General features: G+C 42.1%; 1 protein-coding gene across 7 annotated transcripts in view; it reads left to right on the forward strand.

Annotated features, from left to right (window-relative positions):
* Positions 1–21,128, forward strand: part of WDR33 (WD repeat domain 33) — a 99,791-nt gene that overhangs the window by 24,295 nt on the left and 54,368 nt on the right. For all 7 annotated transcript variants that reach the window (XM_005286403.5, XM_065556097.1, XM_065556098.1 and 4 more), the window contains exons 2-7: positions 10,200–10,424; positions 13,299–13,367; positions 13,860–13,964; positions 14,703–14,798; positions 15,305–15,456; positions 17,277–17,374. In XM_005286403.5, coding sequence (XP_005286460.1) covers positions 10,221–10,424; positions 13,299–13,367; positions 13,860–13,964; positions 14,703–14,798; positions 15,305–15,456; positions 17,277–17,374 — 724 coding nt within the window. In that variant the 5' untranslated portion in view covers positions 10,200–10,220. The remainder of the gene's footprint in view (positions 1–10,199; positions 10,425–13,298; positions 13,368–13,859; positions 13,965–14,702; positions 14,799–15,304; positions 15,457–17,276; positions 17,375–21,128) is intronic.

Consider the following 21,128-nt stretch of genomic DNA (forward strand, 5'->3'; position numbering starts at 1 on the left):
CTGCCGAGCTGACTGGACTTCCTGTCAGAGGATCACTGCCGACTCTTGCACCCCAACCTCACGTCCCTCCACCTCACGGCGTCGATGATGTGTGGCTGAACCCAGATGAATGGGCCTGTTCGGAAGGGGTCCAGAAGGTCCTCCTCAAGAGTAGAAAGCCCTCGACTAGGCACACCTATCTGGCAAAGTGCATGAGATTCTCCCGCTCAGCTGCTGAACGGGGCATCTCCCCTTTGCATTCTTTGGTGCAGTCAATCTTAAACTACCTGCTTCATTTGAGGAACCAGGCCCTGGCGCACTCCTCTATAAGGGTACATCTGGCGGCCATTTCGACCTTTCATCCGCTAATCCAAGGGCAAATGGTGTTGTTATCCCATGACATGACGGTCAAGTTCCTCAGAGGCCTCGAGACTTTTTCATCAAGTCCAGTCCCCGGCCCCTCAGTGAGATCTCAACTTGGTTCTGTCCAGGCTCACAGGCCCAGCCTTTGGCCTCATGCTCCCTGTCTCACCTGTCATGGAAGGTAGCTTTCCTGGTGGTCGTGACGTTGGCGTGGCGAGTCTCCGAGCTGCGAACCCTGACCTCAGAACCGTCGTACATGGTCTTCTATAGGGACAAGATCCAGCTCTGGCCTCACCTGGTCTTCCTTCCCAAGGTGGTGTCTACTTTCCACATGAGCCAGGACATCTTCCTTCCAGTCTTCTGCCCTAAGCCTCATGAGACTAGTGAAGAGAGGCACCTTCACCCTTGGATGTAAGAAGGGCCCTGGCTTTCTACCTAGATCAGACAAAGCCTTTCTGTAAGTCGACTCATCTTTTCATCTCTACAGCTGACAGGTTGAAGGGCCTCCCGGTATCCATGCAGAGGATTTCTAACTGGATCACCTCTTGCATTCGGACCTGCTATGAGTTGGCGGGAGTCCCCCCGCTGCTGATCGTCAGAGCCCACTTAACCAGAGCGCAGGCATCTTCAGGAGTCTTCCTGGCATACTTCCCGAGCTGTGACGTGGTCCTTGGTGCACACGTTCATGGCCCACTATGCCCTGACTCAGCAGGCCAGGGACGATGCTGGGTTCGGCAGGGCTGTGTTGCAGTCTACATGTCCATGAACTCCTAACCACCTCTGAGGGGTACTGCTTGGGAGTCACCTAAGTTGAATGGACATGAGCAAGCACTTGAAGAAGAAAAAACAGTTACCTTTTCCGAAACTGGTATTCTTCGAGTTGTGTTGCTCATGTCCATTCCACAACCTGCCCTCTTTCCCCACTTGTTGGAAACTCCAACAAGAAGGAACTGAGGGTGGGGGGAACTGGCAGTTCCCTATATACTGCGGCATGTGCACGCCACTCCAGAGTGCACCGGAGCCGGTCCCCTACTGATGCTGCTGAGGGAAAAACTTGTGGCGAGCGCACACACCTACATTGAATGGACATGAGCAACATCTCAAAGAACACCAGTTACAGGAAAGGTAACTGTCTTTTTTGTCATACCTTCCATGAACATGGAGAACAATTGATCACAATCCCCTTTATAACAGCCCTTCTTAACTTATATGAAGACAGATCACACAGTCCTCAAGCCAAAAGCAGAACTTTTGAAGGTGTGCCTGGGGGCAACGCATGAGTCCGGACTCTGGATCCATCCTTCCTTATCTTCTCATGCCAGCTATCCCATTTCTACCCTGTGTGGGCCCGAATCACATCAGATCACTGGGTACTCCCCACGGTAGAAAGGGGATACTCTTTCCAGTTCACATCCCTCCCCCATTTCTCCTTCCGCATCTCTCTTCAGGGGCCCTTCTCAGAAGCAACTTCTCATGCAGGAATGGTGGGGGCAGTGGAAGAGGTTCCTCAGGAGCTGAAGGGCCAGGGATTCTATTCCCGGTATTTCCTAATACCAAAAGCTAAAGGTGGTCTCAGGCCCATCCTAGATCTGAGAGACCTCAACAAGTTCATAAAGAAGCTGAAGTTCCTCATGATCTCTCTGGCCTTTGTTATCCCTTCTTTGGATCTGGGGGACTGGTATGCTGCCCTCGACTTGAAGGACACATACTTTCATATTTCAATAATGCCGTCCCACAGAAGGAACCTCAGGTTCTTGGTGAACCGCAGTCGTCATTAGTTCACAGCCCTTCTGTTTGGCCTGTCAGCGGCTCCTCGAGTGTTTACCAAGTGCATGGCAGTCGTAGCTGCATTCTTGCGCAAGTGCCAGGTGCAGGTGTTTCCGTACCTCAATGACTGGCTAATCAAGGGCCGCTCCAAGGTGCAAGTGAAGATTCATGTGAGCCTCATAAGAACTACTTTCGAAGACCTGGCCTTCTATTGAATGTACAGAAGTCAACTCTATCTCCTGTTCAGCAGATAGAGTTCATAGGGGTGGTGTTGGACTCAACACAGGTACCTCCCAGAGTTGCGTTTCCAGACCCTGTGCAACATCATACGAGGTCTCAGGCAGTTCCCTACCACCACAGCAAGGAGTTGCGTAAAGCTACTTGGTCACATGGCCGCTTGTATCTATGTAGTACAGCACACCAGACTGAGGGTCCAGCCTCTTCAGGCATGGCTAGCCTTAGTGTAACAACCTATTTGGGACAATCTAGACAAGATTGTCACGCTACCTCTGCCAGTTCTCGAGTCCCTCCTATGGTGGCTCGACCCACAAGTAGTGTGTGGGTGGGTGGGTGTTCCCTTCACCAGGCCACCGCCATCCCTTTTGCTGGTGACGGATGCATCAGTGATGGGCTGGGGTGCACACCTAGGGGAGCTCAGGGCCTCGGGTCCCAAGCGGAGCTCTCACTTCACATCAACGTCAGAGAGCTGAGGGCAGTCCATGTGGCATGCCAGATATGCCAAGCTCACTTGGAAAGGAGGTGTGCATCGGTCATGATGGACAATACAACAGCAATGTTTATATAAAACAGACAGGGGGAGCATGCACCTCTCCCCTGTGCAAGGAAGCCCTGAAACTGTAGGACTTTTGCTTAGCTCACTCAATACACCCGGAGGCTTCTCAATACTCCCTGGAGTTCAGAACGAGTTGTCAGATCATCCCAGCAGGTCTTTTCACAGCCGGGAGTGGTCCATCTGCCCAGATGTCGTGAACACCATCTTCCAGCCGTGGGGAATTCCCTGGGATAGATTTGTTTGCTACGTGACACAACAGAAAGTGCCTGCAGTTCTGCTCCTTCTGGAATCACAGCCTGGGCTCCATCACGGCCATGTTGCTTCTTCCATGGAAGGACCATCTCCTGCACGCATTTCCACTCATACCACTTGTCCACAAGGTGCTACTCAAAGTTCGGAGGGATGAAGCTTCAGTGATATTGATAGCCCCAGCCTGCCTGGCCCCGTCAGCACTAGTACACATCTCTCCTGCAAATGTCTGTGGAAAACCTGATCACCTTGCCGCTGCTCCTGGACATAAATCCGGATCACAGCTGACTCCAATACCCGAACCTTGACTCACGTCACCTCACGGCGTGGAAACTCCATGGCTACACCCATTGGAGCTGGCTTGTTTGGGTCCAGTCAGGGAAGTCCTCCTTGGCAGTAGGAAACCTGCCACTAGGGATACCTACCTAGCCAAATGGGAAGATTCACAATATCTCCTGTCTCCAACGTTCTCGTCCATACCCATGATATTGGACTCCTCCTCCACCTAAAACGGCAGGGGCTTTGTGTGTCTTCAGTAAAGGTCCACTTGGCTGCCATTTCCGCCTTCTATCCAGGCGTGGAGGGCTGGTCAATCTTTGCCAACCCGATAGTAGGTTATTTTTAAAGGTCTCGACCAGACTATACCCTCACATATGACAACTGATCCCAGCCTGGGACCTTAACCTAGTCCTTTCCAGGCTAATGGGGACACTCTTTGAACTGCTTGGAACATGTTCTCTGCTTTACCTTTCATATAAAGGGGCATTCCTGGTAGCGATATCTTCGGCCAGGAGGGTGTCTGAGTTCAAGGCTCTAACATCAGAGCCTCCTTACATGGTGCTCTATAAGGACAAGGTTCAGCTTAGACTGCATCTGGCTTTTCTTCCTAAGGTGGTCTCACAGTTTCATGTTAACCAGAATATCTTTCTTCCAGTTTTCTATCCCAAGCCGTATACAAGCAGCAGGGAGCAAAAACTTCATTTGTTGTATGCTCGCTGGGCATTATCCTTCTCTATCGAATGCACAGTGCCACTATTCAGCTGTTTGTCGCAGTAGCAGACGGAATGAAAGGGCTTCCAGTCTCCTCCCAAAGAATTTCATCATGGATTACGTCCTGTATCCGGGCATGCTACGATCTGACGAAAATACCTGCCCCTTACTTTACAGCACACTCTACAAGGGCATAGGCATCGTCAGCAGCGTTCCAGGCCCAGGTTCCAACCCAGGAAATCTGCAGAGCTGTGACGTGGTCCTCAATCCACACTTTTACCTTGCATTATGCCATTACTCAGCAGGCTAGAGATGAAGGACCACTCTGCCAAAGGCTGCATCAGTCAGCCAACCTTTTGAACTCTGACCCCGCTTCCAGAATTTAGGCTTGGTGCTCACCTAATTAGAATTGACATGAGCAATCACTCGAAAAAATGGTTACCTACTTCTCATAACTGTTGCTCTTCAAGATGTGTTCCTCCTGTCCATTCCAATACCCACCTGCCTACCTCTCTGTTGGAGCAAACTGGCAAGAAGGAACTGAAGTGGCGGCAGGTCGGCAGGGCCTATATTTGGTGCCATGGAGGTATGACTCCAAGGGGCGCCTAAACCAACCCAATGGGTATTGCTAAGGGAAAATCTTTCTGGCAGCTGTGCACATGGCGCGCACGGACCTCTAATTGGAATGGACATGAGCAACACAACTCGAAGAACAAGAGTTACAAGAGGTAGGTAACTGTGTTTTAAATTTTGGAGAAGCCATGTCAAAAAATGTAAGAAGATCAAGCATAAACAGGTACTTCTCTTTTTCAAGAGTTAGGGTTTGTCTGCATGAGAAAGTTCAAACAATTTAATGTGATTTTAAAAAAAAATATTTAGCCAATTTGTTGCAAAAGGAGGTTGTGTGAACACTTAGGTCTGTTTGAGTGGTTTATTTTGGTTTGGTTTAGTTTAGTTAATTAATTAGGATTAGTAGTTTTGGCCAAAATAGTGCAACCTTAATTTGATTCCTTCGTGTGTGTGCATTATGATACAGTCTTTAATTATGTAATCACATGCTATTTTTCGATAATGTAGCTTTCATGTAGGGTAAAGAATATTAAGTTTTCTAGTTTTTTTAAAAGCAAACAAAAAAATTCCATCATGTGGCATTATATTGACACCTACACAGCTCAGCACAGCATTGTTGGAACTTTTAGATCCCCTGCACAGAAGTCTGCCGATGAGCCAGTGGAGTGACTGATAGTGGTGCTAGTGTCCTCCTCCTTGGGCCAGCGCTAGAGGGTGAATGAGACACACATTTTGCAAATGGGCGTCACAGATATTTGCTGATAGCAGAAGGATGATGATGGTTGGGCATCTTGGGTTCCATTCCAGGCTCTCAGAGAGTGTACTTTTGCAGACACAGGCTCTTCTGCCCTTTCCCCCAAGCTTGACTTTCCAGCCTGTCCCAGACATGTCTCTTCTCACCCCAGCTCTTGTCCTAGTCCCATTCTCACCTAATCAGTCCTAATCTCCTTGCCCAGCCAGTCCTAGTCTTTCCCTCTGGGTTCTTCATCCAGTGTGTCTTTCCTTGCTAGCTCCCTCCCTGGGCTTCTCATCTAATTTCCATCTTCCCCACTACCCTTTCCTTGGCTGATTGTCTCAGTTGCTTTGCCCAGTCAGTCCCAGTTCTCCACTTGCACTCCAGCTCTTTGTCTGATCTGTATCTATTCTCCTTCCACTGGCTCCTCGTCCCAGTCTCCTTGTCCAATCTATGTTTTCCCCCTTCCCCCAGCCAACTGACTTCCAGTCCCCTCATGTTTCACTAACTGGCTCCCAATCGTCTTGCTCACCCACTCCTACCCTCCCACCCAGTTCCCAGTCTCCTAGCCAAAGTTCCTCTTCCTGCCCCCTCCAATTCTTGTATCACCAAACTCCTTGTTACCAATATACTACTTTTCCTCCCCTCTTCCTTCAAATCTGACAGCTTCCTCTTTCCCACTGCCTGAGTAGTGGTGGTGGCGGCGGCGGCGGCGAAGAGACATCAAGAGCCCAGGAGAGACAGGCTTCCTACCCTGTTCTGGAGCACTCATTACAGGGTGAAAAGCCAGCTTTGACCCCCTGTCCCCCTTGGCTGGCGCACACTCAGTAGCTTTGTGGAGATAGCTTATATGTAGTCTGGTCTTCTTTAGGAGCTGTGAAAAGCTTGATCTTGCTTGGTGAGGGCAGAATCTTTGAAGATTTTTAGGTGCTAAAATCTCAGCTGAGCATGTGTGAACTACAGCTTTTCAAAGGCTTATGTTCAAATTAGGATGGTTTTTCGTGAAGACTGCAAAAAGCACATCCCTGATGGAAGGGCCACCCCCTGCCGTATTTCATGTCCCTGCTCTGAAGCATGGGCTGCTAGAAGTGTTTAAAGAAAAGAAATATTTTAACAAGGGTAAAACAAAGTTCTACTTCTCTTCTCGCTGTCCTGGTGGTAACAGGTGAGAATTTTGTTATGCATATACAGCAAGTGCAAACAACACTATTAAAGTTTGCTTTTTTTAGTTGAGTTTAGGATATTCTGTCTGAATTACTCTCTGATGCCAAGGGATTCCCATCTCCTAGCAAAAGATTAGTAAAATACTGACCGCTTGAAAATTAAGTGACCAGTATTTGTGTCTAAACGAGGTAATGTTCTAGAACAGTGCTTCTCAAAGCCAGTCCGCCGCTTGTTCAGGGAAAGCCCCTGGCGGTCTGGGCCGGTTTGTTTACCTGCCGCGTCCGCAGGTTCGGCTGATCACGGCTCCCACTGGCCAATGGGGTCTGCGGGAACAGCGGCCAGCACATCCCTCGGCCCGCGCCGCTTCCCACACCCCCCAGTGGGAGCCTCGATCGGCCGAACCTGCGGAGGCAAGGAGGGAATTAGGTGTACATACCAAAATTACATCTTTCTAGACGTAGTACAGTTTAGTCTTAGCCTGATGTTTGTGTGTTACAGCAACATTGATAAAAGCCGTACACTCCTCATGCTGGTTTTAGGAATGTCGAATGCAAGCTGAGATCCATTTCTTATCTTATATTTTATGGTTAGCCACATTTGTAACTGCTTTCTCATTGCTATTATTTATTCTGAATAAAGTTGGGAGTGTTTCTGCAAACAGGCTGGATTTTTATCAAAATATACATTGCAGTCGTGTCTCTCCCTCTTCTTCCCCCTTCTCCCCCCAAGTTGTGTTTCTGACAAAAATATTTTGGCAGTCCCAGGTGGTGTGTGGACCTCTTTTCCACTTTCTTGCGATTGTAGCTTGGGAGTTCAATTTTGCATTGACTACTGGGGAGTAAAAGTATATGACTTCTTTGTATTTGAATTCTGTTCATTATGGTGAGAATTTTAGAAGAGATCTGGAAAATATTTTATATTACACTGAAATTCTTTCAGTTTTTCCTTTTCTGTACTGTGACATCTATTCAAGTATCTTCAGAGCCGTATAGAAAATGACAACCTTTTATTAAATCTGCCTGCTTTTTTAAAAATCGTTAACTTGTTTTTAAATATGCACAAGAATTGCCATAAGTTTTCTAAACTTGTGGTGTGGTGGTGATGTACTTGGAGATATTAATAAAAATCTGATCTTTGAAATTTGTATTATTAACAGAGTTTAAGAGATGTAAAATCTGAAAGAGTGAGCTGATCTACCTTAAGTCAGTTTATTCTGTTCCCTCCTGTGTTAGGGCAATATTTGGAGGATTGGATGAGGACGTTTTAGCATCTCCTTTCTCTTGTCTCAAAATAGTTAAAGGTGGGTTTTGAGCATTTACTTTGGATTTTGGACTTCCATGTACATCCAAGCTGTTAGCGGTATCCAATAGACTGCCTATTAGATACCTTAGATAAGATGCCTGGATTTTGAAGAGTCCTCTATTTTGTTATGCTGCAGAAGCTTGTATTTGATTTCCCACCCATTCCCAAATGAACTTATGTACCCACTGCTGCAGTTGTTTTTTTGCTTTCAGTGAAGTTTTGTTACACAAAATGCAGTTTTCTCTGATAGAATTCTACAAATGCACATTCTTATTCAATGCCTTTAGTCCCCGTACATATTCAGTCATGTCTGCTTAATCTAATTGTAAAAGCAGCATCCTGCTTTTTACCACTTAAACTTGCGAAGACTAAATTAGATTCTAGTCTATATGAATATTTTAAAATATGCGTGTACATCCTCAACAGAATTGTTCTCTAGCTATAAATCAGTTATATGTGTACAAGGCTTTAGGTTTCAACACATTGTCTGTGAGGTATCTCAAAAATTGTTGGACACAGTAAAGGTTGGTAGGTCCCAAATTTACTTTTATTTTTTTATTAAATAAAGTTCTTTCTTTCCCCCAAACTTGTTTGGTTTTCTTTGAAGATGCAAGATCAGTGCTAGCAATCATCCTTTACCTGGGAGCAATCCTAACATAATAATTTAGTATGTTCATACCATAATGGAAAATGTATGTGCCAGGGAGACTTCATAAAGAGATGTTTTTAAGTTTCAAGAATCCCAGTGGTTAAGAACTAGAAATTTTAAACTCTTAAACTGTCAACATCTTGATATCTTCCTATATACATTAAGTGTAAATCTTATCGAACTTCAGGTTTGTTTGTAAAATATGAAGACTTTTTTGAACTCCACTAAATGAAGAAAAAAAAAAAAAAACAATTTACCATGTGAAATTAAATCTGGCAGTTAAAATGTTATTTCTTTCTGTACTCCTGTGGCAGCTTTCTCTTCAGACTTTATGGGAACACTTTAATTTAAATCATACTGTAAAACATTTTCTGTTTTATAAACAAGTGATTAAAATTGAGGATTTAAAAAAACCGTATTTACTTGTCACTGTTAATCTGTCTGCCTTGCAGCTTGAAGATGAGCTGTTCTTCATACACCGGCATCATCAGTGGTTATAAAAGATACTGTAGGCCAAATTCTGATGCCTGTTATATCTGCATAAAATCCTGTTTTAAGATTATACCCTAAAATGTGCAATTGTATTTGCATAATTTGTGTAGTTGAAAGTGGAATTTGATCTTGTAGCATGTTTTCTACACGTGTATGAAAATAATCTAGATTGGTTTTTCAGAACCCAGGGTAAATTGTTAGGGCTGGCAATTGAAAAAGCTCCCTTCTGAACGGAGAATTTGATGTGCTGGCATTGTAGTGTATTTTCAAAAGTGAGTTGCTGTGCTTCTACTAGCACAGTAGCAGACTTAATAGTGGCACAATCCTATTTCTGTATCTGTGTCTCTACCTCCGCCAGCTCTCTCTCAAATCTTAAACATTAAATATCTCGATCTTGACGGGACTTAAAAAAAAAGTTCACTATGGAATGGATCCACAATACTTGTGTTTTAAAAACAGGATTTTCCTCCTGTCTCAAGGGACTTCTGTAATGTTATTTCATTTGTTTTTTTAAAAAGTGTATTTCTTTTAAGACTGCTTAGAAATATCAGGAAATTAAAACTGACTTTCTCTAGCGAGGCAATTTCAAGACACTAAACATACAACCATTTGGTTTATATTTGCTCTTTAAAAGCAAATATAAGTCTTTGGTCTCAGCAAGTTATTCTGGTCTTGATTGTTTAGGAGTATACTTTTTTCTGTGGTTTGTCTCTAAACTGCAATGAATGTTAACTTGGTGTATTTCTATATAGCAGCTGGAATCATGTTTCCCTGCATGCACTAGCTCTGCTTGAGCTAGCATATGTCTGTCTATCTGCACTGGGAAACATGCTTCGAGCTGCTACATAGACAAACGCTTGGTGCGGTGACTGGTCTTGGCAGAAAATTCCTCTCTGCCTTAGATGCAAACCATACCTTACTAAACTAAGTTGAAAGTTGCAATTTACAGATTTGAGTTAAGTACTTGCTGAGAGGCAAAGCAAGAATAGGAAGTGCCTATTTGCAAACCTGTTCTCTGAAAAGAGACAGACTTTCATATACCATGTTTACATGAGCAAGTAAAATGATTTCCAGATAGACTTATTTTAACACTTTTAGCAGAAACATATCTTAATTACAGCAGTTGCCTAATATTTTACCTCTTTTAGTGTTTTAGAAACAAGATCGCCATGGCCACAGAAATTGGCTCCCCACCCCGGTTTTTCCATATGCCGAGGTTCCAGCACCAGGCACCTCGGCAGCTGTTCTACAAGAGACCTGATTTTGCACAGCAGCAGGCAATGCAACAGCTCACCTTTGATGGGAAACGGATGAGAAAAGCTGTGAACCGGAAAACCATAGACTACAATCCCTCTGTAATTAAATATTTGGAGGTAAGTCTAGTTAGTCTACTGTACCAAAGTCTGAATAGTGTTTTCTGAAACTCTGATTATTCAAATTTCAGGTAATTGGGGATTATGTATAATTTACAGTGTTCTTTCAGAAATATACAGATTCAGTGAAGCGCGTGGATAGAGGTTGCTCATTCTGAATAAAACAATAAACCTTTAGTGCATATTTGAAGTGGAAGATTTACTGTTATATAAAGCTTTTCTGTGAATTCAGATTTGGGACAAGAATTGCATATATTATTACTTTGTTTTGACATTCAAGCTGACCTAAATCATATGTTAATTATGTTAAGATTCATATGATCATTCTTTGTCAACTTTTACTTTTTCTTTGTGGGGAGAAATGCTAAATAAAAAAAGCTTGTTTGTCCATATTGGGCAACAGAAAAGTACTTGTCATTTTCTATTCAATTGCCTCCTTGAATAAAAAAAAAATGAATATAGGCTACTCGTACCATAAGTCTGTGAACCATCTTGGGCAGTCCTAATGGCTGAGACTACTTTGAACCAAATACTGCAGAAGATATCTTTCCAAGAAAAAATACCCACTTGGCTTTCCAAATTACTTGGGGTATGTCTATGCAGGCAAGTTTGTGCGCCACAAGTTATACCACTTTTATTAGAATGCTGGAAATAAACCGCTGTTGCGTGTCCACACTGTGCTCCTTGTGACGCTGGAGCGCATCCACATTAGCAGCTCTTGCAACAGCAAAGACAGCAGTGCATTGTAGTAGCTATCCCTCTGTGCAACTGGCTGCAGGGTACTTTGGGAAGGGTTTGCAATGCCTCATGGGGCAGACATAGTGTTATATGATTCAGGTTTCCCAATCCCATTGTTCCATGGGTATCCTACTACATTGCCAGCTGCTTTTCAACTGAAGGGGAAGGGGGAAGAGTGTGTGTGGTGTGTGGGAAGGAGAGAGACAGTGGTTTTTTTTTTGGATAGAGTGTCAATATGCTGTCTTGTAAGTTCAGACAGCTGCAGGAAGCAACCAGTCCTGGGGGAGGGGGAAACCCCCGACATCAGCTCTCGCCTTCCTCCCTGGGCTCTCTGCACAGATAGATAGATACTGTCTCTGTGCTTAATAGCATGAGCATTCCACATTAATGGTTTGCTTTGTGGCCCAGAGCAGATCAGCCAGCACAGCGCACAAGGGCTGTCAGAAACTGTGCTTTGAATGGGGAGGGGTGCATGTCTCTGGGGCAGCTGAGTTCAAAACAATGAGTAGAGCGGTCACTTGAGGCATTATGAGACAGCTCAAGAGGCCAATTACAGTGCAGAAAGCAATCAAGTGTCTACACTGGCAATAGAGCGCTGGAGCCTCAGCGCAAATAGCCTCAGCATAGCTGCGTCTATGCCAGGAGTTTTGTCAGCATAGCTGTATCAGTAGGGGTTGTGTGCTTTTCACACTCCTTGCTTATATATCTATGTGGGTATATGTTTTAAAATGTACAACAAGTGTGTGTATATATATTTGAAAAAGAGGTTCCTGTGTCCACCTAGCAACATTTAGAGCCAGGTTTTGAATCCCATACCATCAAAAGTTAAGGCTCCAGGTTCAAACTATCTCCATATTTAACTGATCTGAAATTTTAACTGGTGTGGCATGGGCTTTCATGTTTTTATCACATCATAGTCACCCCAGTCAGGAAATTACATGCCAAAAATATTTATCTAAAATTCTAGCTTAAACTTTGATTCACAATCAAAACTTGATTGAACCCACAATATCAAGTTAACGTAGGGTGCTAGTCTTAAATTTGCCAAACTCTGAATCATGCCATGTCTAATTGAATACTGTTATGATTGACAATATAGAATATCATATATATTGGAAGTGAATTTTTTTGTCTTCTGGCCTTTCAAACCCCACCCCACTGTCTGCTCTTGGTGCCCTGACCATAAAAATGTCCTTTCTACGCAACTACTACTGGATGGAACTTGCTTTAGTTTAGAGGTCATCAATACAGCTCTTACACCCCTCTACCTAATATAACAGGGTTCAGGACCTGCCCCTCTTCCTGGGGCCCGCTTGCTGCCCCCAGTAAGGCTCAGAGCGGCTTCAGGGTTGTGCAACACCCGTGTCTTTATTTACTTAAAGTTGTCCCACCACCAGTGTCCATCTATATAGAAGCTTTACAGGATTAGTCACCTCCTTTACAAGCAGAGTCAGCCTTCAGCTAGGAGGCCTCCAGTTCCCTCCCTGACTGACTTCTCCCTGGCTGTCCCCTGCCTTCTGGCTCCCTCCCAGCCTTTATAGCCCTTGGCTTGTCAGGCCAGCAGATGTTGCCAATCCTCAGGCTGGCATCAGGCCTTTTCCATCAGCCCCAATCTGCTTTCCTTGATTGGAGCTGACCTGGCAGGGCTAATTATGTGCTTTTGTACCAGCACCCTGCTACAAGGGGTCACTGAAGAGCCAAAGCTCTTAAAGAGGTTGAGCAGGAGTATACAGTTCTTTCTGGTCTAGAAACCAAGAGGCCAGGCTTATGTGTCTCTTGTAGTAATGCAGAACATTAAACACAGGATCATTGCCTTCCTAGTATTTTTACATAGAACATTTACTTTCAGTGAATAAATACATGGAAATCCCCAATCACACTTTCTGTTATGTTATAAATTAATAATTCTTCTGACTTTACATGTTCCTTATCTACCTCTATTCTCCTTCACCTTACGTAATGTAAAGTCTTCTAGTTTCCTGAAGCACAAAATTTTGTACTGGATTTGTTCTGAAACTTATGCAGTGCATACTGAAGCTTCCAAATATGCAGTCTGTATAATTCTTCCTACTTTTTTGTTCAATAACACTGGAATACAGCAATAATAATAACCAGGAGCTATTTTTTTCTTTCCAGAATAGAGTATGGCAGAGAGACCAGCGAGACATGCGGGCAATTCAGCCTGATGCAGGATATTATAATGATGTAAGTACAAATCTTTATATATGCTTCTGAAGCTCTTATTGTAGACACTAAAACTCTTCTACCTGAAAAGTAGGACGCTGCCTCTGTATACCAAAGTTCTCTATTTGCCTTGAGAGGTGACTAAGACTTGGAGGGAATCTTCATGCTATGTTCCCTTGCACTAAAGGAACCTTTTTGTCTCAAGGAGAGAGACTGAATGTTAATGGACTCTTTCAGTCCTGTTCTAGTGAAGTGAAATTGCTAAAGTTCAGGTGTTGAAAGGTTAGTTGCATTTGAGGAGATGATTGTGTGTGTGTGTGTGTGTGTGTTCCTGAGATGGTGAAAGTACTATCTGCTGATTTCAAACTCTGAACATATTTAATTGATTCATTTCTATAATCAAATGCTTGTTTTTCTAGTAATGAGCCTTCTGGGCCTCTGCTTTTCTTGCTTCTTTCCCAAGATGCAGGTTGAAACATTGTTGCTAAAATTCTTTTCTTTCCTCACTTACAGCTGGTCCCTCCTATAGGAATGCTGAATAACCCTATGAATGCTGTAACAACAAAATTTGTTAGGACATCTACCAATAAAGTAAAATGCCCAGTGTTTGTTGTCAGGGTGAGTATTATGTTGGCCTGGGCTAGAAGATTTGTTCCCAGGCGTGATTAGTTAGCTGTGAAATATTTGTCTGTAATAAAACTAGAAATGTTTCTAAGTAAAACCATTATGCAGGATTCCAGGTCTTGGGCACCCCAAGGCTTTTTCAAAACCTGGACTGACACGCCTCACCTTTTTCACAGAGGATCCTAGGAACCCTGGGACAATTAATCAATTTATTCACTGTTTGGTTTGTATGTATTTCACCTTCAGTCTAATTTTCTCAACACTTTTTTTGTACCAATGTGTCTCAACATTATCTTGAGGGAACCAACTCGAAGGAAGGGGGTAGTTCAGTCACGATGCCTGTTCAATCCTTGCAATCTACTAGCTTGCCTGCAAGGGTGCCAGGATTCTAGTAGTAGTGGCGTGTTTGATGAGGACACCTGTTCACTAGAACTGGATTGAAGCCATCAAACTCATTTCACATAGGTGACTTGACAGCCACCTTTTGATAACTCTGGGTCACTAGTGTTTTGGGCTGGATTTGAACTAGTGACCTAGAGATGAAAAGCCCTGTTGTATCCTAGGACAACCATCTGATTTTTTTTCTTCTTCTTACCTTCCAGTACAGAGTTACTTTATAAATCCAAATGCTTTAGAATCTCATGCAGGCACTTGTATTTTAACAATGCTGAAGGATACAGGAAAGGTGTCTGGGCACTGTCTACACAATCTAATTCAATTTTTCTCTTGCAGTGGACTCCTGAAGGGAGGCGCTTGGTCACTGGGGCTTCTAGTGGAGAGTTCACCTTGTGGAATGGATTGACTTTCAATTTTGAAACAATATTACAGGTAACTGCATCCAGCAAGCTGTCTGCATCTTTCTCTGAGATTGTAAAGAATATTGCAGTCCTGCATCTCCACATACTAATCATGGGCTAGCGGACTAAGTTCAGTCCTGAGAGCTAGGAATACCTGAGTACTTATCCTGCGCAGTCCCTGACCCCTCTTGTGATCTTGGGCAATTTGTTTAATGTTTCGAGCTGCATCTCCCTGTCTGAACTATAGAGATAATATTTCTGACTTGTTTTCAAGGGAATATGGTGAGGATTTATTATGTTTTAAGTATTGGAGACACCGTGCAAGTATTTAGCTCTTCACAAGTAAATTGTGCACTGCACTGTGCAAGATACATAAAATAGTCTCTCCCTGAGGAGCTTGCAGATCTAAATATTCTCCATTTCTTTTATTCCCTTGTCGTAAATGTTAAATGTACACGTTCTGAATGACTTTTGTGTTCATGTGGGTTGGGTAACATTTGAACGTATTCGTTAGAAGTTTTATTTTTGACTCCTCAGGCTCACGACAGCCCTGTAAGGGCCATGACTTGGTCACACAATGATATGTGGATGCTGACAGCAGACCACGGGGGATATGTGAAATACTGGCAGTCCAACATGAACAACGTCAAGATGTTCCAGGCACATAAGGAGGCGATTAGAGAGGCCAGGTTTATACACAATATACCATTTTCTGTAGTACCTATTTCCATAATTAGACTGTTCTCTAAGTGTATTCTGGGTGCAGAGATGCATGGGTTCTGTCAGATTCTGGGAAACTTCATGCACCAAGTAAACACAATATTTTCTTTTGTTTCCACATTCTCACCGTTTTGCTGGCAACTTTCTGAAATAGTATTGTCCCAGTATCTGCCTCTGCAATATGTTAGAGATGTATTTGTCTGCCGCATTTTGCACTGGTATTCTTTTTATTTATATATGGTGACGATGTGTATCAGTTATTCCTTTTTATACGGACTGTGTAAGACAACGATTTCATTCCAAATAAAGAATTCAGTCTTTAATAATCTAACTGAATAAAATATAAAACTTTCAGAAACAAAACACCTGCATAGTTCTCACAAAATAATAATAATAATAAAAAAAAGCTAAATAAAGTGAAGAACTGCTTGGCTTGGTGAGGCCAAGGTTTCCACTAATACTGAAGACCCACACAGATTGCCACATCCAGAAGTCTAATGTTAACATTGAATGGGTTCTTAAGCTTTGAAGCTGTAAGCAGACCATTGAAAAGAAGATTGTAGGCATTTTCCTGATTCAGTGTTGATACCTCAGTTGTGCAAATGTATATTTTATATAAAAATGGAGTTAAGTGATATTTTCAGTAAGATGTATATGAAAGATGTTTCTAAAGTAAATATGGATGAATCTTTTAGTAAGATATGTAAAGAGAAGAAATGTTTTTTAAAGTAAACCTGAAGAGGAGCTGCAGACCCAAAATAAATCTAAAGCAGTGTTTTTTCAGATTGGGGTGCTGCCCCTTGGTGGTAAGAGGTTCACTGCCACAGAAACACTTTCTATTGAGGTCACCACTTTCCCCTCTGATAAGATTCAGGATTTCTTGACAGTTTGATTTACAAGACATTCGTACATTGGATGCAGTTATTGGTTTAGTGTATCATGTCCATACACTGAATTTCTCCAACAGTAAGCCCCTTCCCGATCATAAAGATCCAGGATTTCAAGGGGATTGCTGTTGAATTAACTGAACAGAGACTCTTCCTTGGTCATTCGCTGCACCAGAATGGAAGTGGCTGCTTGTCAGTTGCTGGAGATGGTCTGACCTTAATCACGTGGCTAAATAACCTCACACTTTTCCCAGTGGCTTTCATCAAGCAATATTGATAAATTTGGAAGCATCTTCCATGGTTGTAGAATTCTAACTTCATTTCCCAGAGGGGAAAATCTTCCCTCTGTTCCTTTTCATAGGTGTGGAACATGTTTTATATAAGAATTTTTCAGCAACCAGTCCAACTGCTAGTAGCAGTAGCCTCTTCCTATTTCCCACCTTCCCTTATTTTTGCTTGTCTTGCTGCAAGGCACCTGTGGCTGAAGAGGAAATTTACTCTCTTAATGCTCTCCCCCATGCTTCTGCACAGTGTCGCTTTACCACTATCAACAGCGTGAAAGTCTAGGGCTGCAGTTGCTATTAAGTCAGTTTCGTGTTGCTGCTGGTCTCGCAGAGAAGGTGCTGCTGTGTACAGTCATAGGTAGGATAGTGCTAAATATAAATTCTGGATTTTTCCACTTGACTGGGGATCAAAATGCAGAAGTAAATCCTAAACTAAATTCAAAGTCTTCTGATGGAAATGTGTCAAATGGCAGACACCATGTTTAATTAGTGGCCCTTATGTTCAAATGCCTCTTTCAATGTATAACACCTTACAATTTAATTTTGCCCTGTCTGCGAAGCATAGATAATCTGTTAAATGCTGACTTCTTTCCCCTGCTGTGTGTCTTCATGTAACAGTTTCTCACCCACGGATAATAAATTTGCTACATGCTCTGACGACGGCACTGTTAGAATCTGGGACTTTCTACGTTGCCATGAGGAGAGAATTCTTCGAGGTATGTGTGCAAATAGTACTGATTGGGATATTTCAAGAGGGGGAAACCTTTTTGTAATTAAGTGTTCACAATACAGAAATATCAGCTCGTCTCCATTTTTCCTATGACATCCCTACCTTAAATCCTCCAGACAGATAATACCACAAGGAAAACGGATACTTCAGTTGGCCACTGTTTCTCATATATCCCAGTGTCCAGACAGCTTTTCAGATTTACATTACCCATGTTTACCACCTGTTTAAACTCTTTAGATTTTGGAGTTTGGTATAAAGATGCTTTCCTAATCCTGGTGTTGGCAGAAGCAGCTGTTAGGAAGGCAAATATATTCCTAATCTTTCATCAGTGCTTAGTAACTGTGACAACATTTGCTTCAGAGTACACACATTGTCATGCAGAATGTGCTGTTTTTCAGAGAAGTAACTTTGAAAACACTCATTTGACTCTAATTTATTCTAAGGCAAGTCAGTTACTCCTTATCTGTGTGGAACATAACTAGGTGAACAAAAAACACTAAGTTTTGATCACACCACACTCTGCACGTGTTAAATGTCTTGGCTTCTCAGTTCAGAAGTAGTGTCTGTGAGAGGACACTTATGAATCCTTTCCATTAGATACAGTTCAGGAGCTTTCTACCTCTTTCTGCAACCTTGTTTAGTAGTAATAGCCTATATAAACTATTCCTTTCTTTCCGAAGATGCCACTTAATTTTCCGAGTTCATCTGCTAATGTTCATATATTGGACCAGTGTGATATAGTAGATGTAACAGGATGAAATATCATTAAGGGCTGTATTAACATAGCTGTCATGTCACGAGATATGAATGGGATGTCGGCATGCAGACAGTCTGCAAGGAAGATGACTTTAACAAAACACTGGAACTCTTGGCCTAGGTGCCTGAACTCATTTGACATTTGCCAATGCAGAGGTTTAAAAAACCTTATATATCACACTTGGACTTGCACCATTTTACAAAAGAGAATATTCGCTGCTTCTCTTGGACTCTATTCTGATTTTTACTGTTATATTATCCCTTTGAACCCTCACTACTGTTGAAGCCTAGTATTTCAATATAGTCTTGCTTTCATGATTTTTCCATCAGAAACATCACTGCAGGAGTTTCTGTTCCTTTCAGGAGTTGACAAACAGATTTCTATGGCATATTGTTGGTATTACAGCTCTCTAGAGGCACCAATCAGGTTGGGGACCATTGTGCTATCTGCTGTACAAAAGATCAAATTCTGTACTGATGTATATTCCATGCAATCACATTAACTATTCAGTTGTATTGTATAAGGGGGGAGCGATTACATCCGTGCAGAGTTCAGTCCAGTGTGTAGGTCTTGCATTCATTTCACTACTCTTTCCCTATCATCTCTGTTCTTCTGCATAGAGGTCTCTTAGGCCAAGGGAACAAATGACTTAAGAATTTCAGGCCAGTATATAATGATACTTGTACTGTATTTCCTTCTGTTGTTTCATTTACTTAGAGATTGGGATTGTGTGTACATTCTAGATATAGTTTCATTTTTAAATACACTATAAAATTGTCAGAGTGAAACCCATCATATTTATATATAGCAAAATAGTTGTATAGAGAGAATAGGGATTGTACCGTCACTGTCCATATAGTGTATGTACAATACACTCCTTTTTTACTGACTTTATGTAAATCAGCAGTATTGCCAGATTTTCACCACCTGACATAATAGCACATGGATTCTTGAGAGAACCTTTACTTTTGCTTGCGGAACAAAAAACCTTTCTAAAAGCGGTGGAAAATGCGATCTCTTCATTCAGGAGTGCAAGCTGGATTTTTCTGGTGCCCTGTGCTGTATATCTGATTAAAGGACTATATGAGAGCCTGTTACATGTCCTCAGTAGAGAGAGATGTAATATGGGCGTTCTTGCTCCAAACCTTCCTTTCTCTTCTGCCCCATATTGAAGTTTTAAAGTATTATTTAGGATGATTGCCTGAAAAATTTTCAATCAAGTACAGATTTTAGAACATACGCATCCCCCCTACTATGATGGTTGTCTTAAAAGATTTGTATTCACTTAAAAGTTTTCAGCAAGTAAAGTTGCAGAGGGCTGTTTGCAAATTAGAATCCTAAAAGGATTTAATTAAGACTAACTGATATCAATACACCTCTCACGCTTTGACCTGTCCAGTTATGTCTGTATATATTGTTTGATCAAGAATGATGGTATCCTTCCTGTTCTTACACAAACCGTTCTTCAAGTATTCTGGTTAATACTAATGCCATTGAAGTTCAACACAATTAAGGGGATGCTCTGATGTAGTTTAGGCCCAAAATTTGATTCTTAAAATATTACACTATCCTCCAGCTTATGAATATCTGTTTATAAAAAATAGAAGACTCCCAACACTTCATTATCAGACTGTACATAAAAAATCCATTATCTGAGAGGCCAAATGTCAATAACAAGTTCTTCCTGCTGATTCTGCAGCAGCAAGCTAATCAAACTATTTCAAAACCAGCCTGAGGATCTTGCACAATGCACTACCATGCTGCTGTAGCACATTTCTAGTTTGCTTCTAGATTAGCAGGGCCAGAGAGTACAACAAAGTCAGGCTCATCTCTGGTATAAGATGATGATACTCTATTGACTTAATGCTTTTGCTCACTGGGGAAGTGACCAAGTTTGTTCATCCCCATTAGGGGAGGAAATGCTTGATATTGCTCTTTGGGAACAATTCTAGCCAGGTTGGGAGTGGTGCCGATGGACTGACCTTCAGTTGCGGGAGGGGAGGAGAGAGAGAGAGATGAGAAGACGGGGTTTGAGGAATTCTAGAGAAAGATGTTGTGTCATCACTGAAGGTAGTCAAAGAACCATTATTATTTTGGTTTCATTAGAAACATGGGCAATTAGCAGTTGTCAAATGGAAAAACACAAATGTAGAAGTTAGGGTGACCTCTTTGTGCCTTATTTTGCTTTAAGTTGTAAAAAGGACCGAATTAAAGAAAAAAGCCTGACTCAATCCTTTTAGCCTCAATTGCTCAGCTTTCATTCTTTTGATGTCATTGTCTTGCCATTTCTTCAATTACTGTAGTCTTTCAGGGCTGACAAGACTTAACTTATTTTTTAACATTCGAAACTCGTTTGGTTTCTAAAAAAATAGTTTCAAGCTTATATTCTAATCTACATCATAAAGAAGTAAAAAGGACAAAAGCTTCTTTTTTTGCTTTGTATGTCACTGATAAGAAATTTATCTTGAAGGAGATTTCACGTTGGAAAGAACTTGAAATAAGAACAGTGGTACAAACAACATTTCACCTTAGTAATAGTTGTGATGTTACAAATTTGTCAATATGAAAACATGACAGGATCAAGTAGGAAGTTAAAATAGACTGGATTGGAGTCAAGCCCTTGTTCATACATAAACAGTTTTATACAGTTTTTGATAATTTTTAAGTGAGGAAAGAAAATTGTATGGAAAGTCAATAAATTGTCTTGCATGAGAGCATTTTTTAGGCTTTTCTAAAGGCATTTCTGTTAGGGCAGGTGAAACAAAAATAAGTCTTTGGTCTAAAGGTTTTGTTATGACTCACAAATCAAGGATTTGTGCTTCTAACACCTCTTTTCTCTGTGACAGCTTACATGTTCACATTTTTGTAGGAACACTTGTTCCATCTGAAATGGGTGTGCAAAAATTATATGTAATAAACTTCTGGTGTTGTTTTATTTTCTAGGAGACTAAGGTAGCTAGCCATTGACTTTACTGAGAGGGCT

The sequence above is a fragment of the Chrysemys picta genome, chromosome 9 (assembly GCF_011386835.1).
Source record: "Chrysemys picta bellii isolate R12L10 chromosome 9, ASM1138683v2, whole genome shotgun sequence".
NCBI classification, from domain to species: domain Eukaryota; kingdom Metazoa; phylum Chordata; order Testudines; family Emydidae; genus Chrysemys; species Chrysemys picta.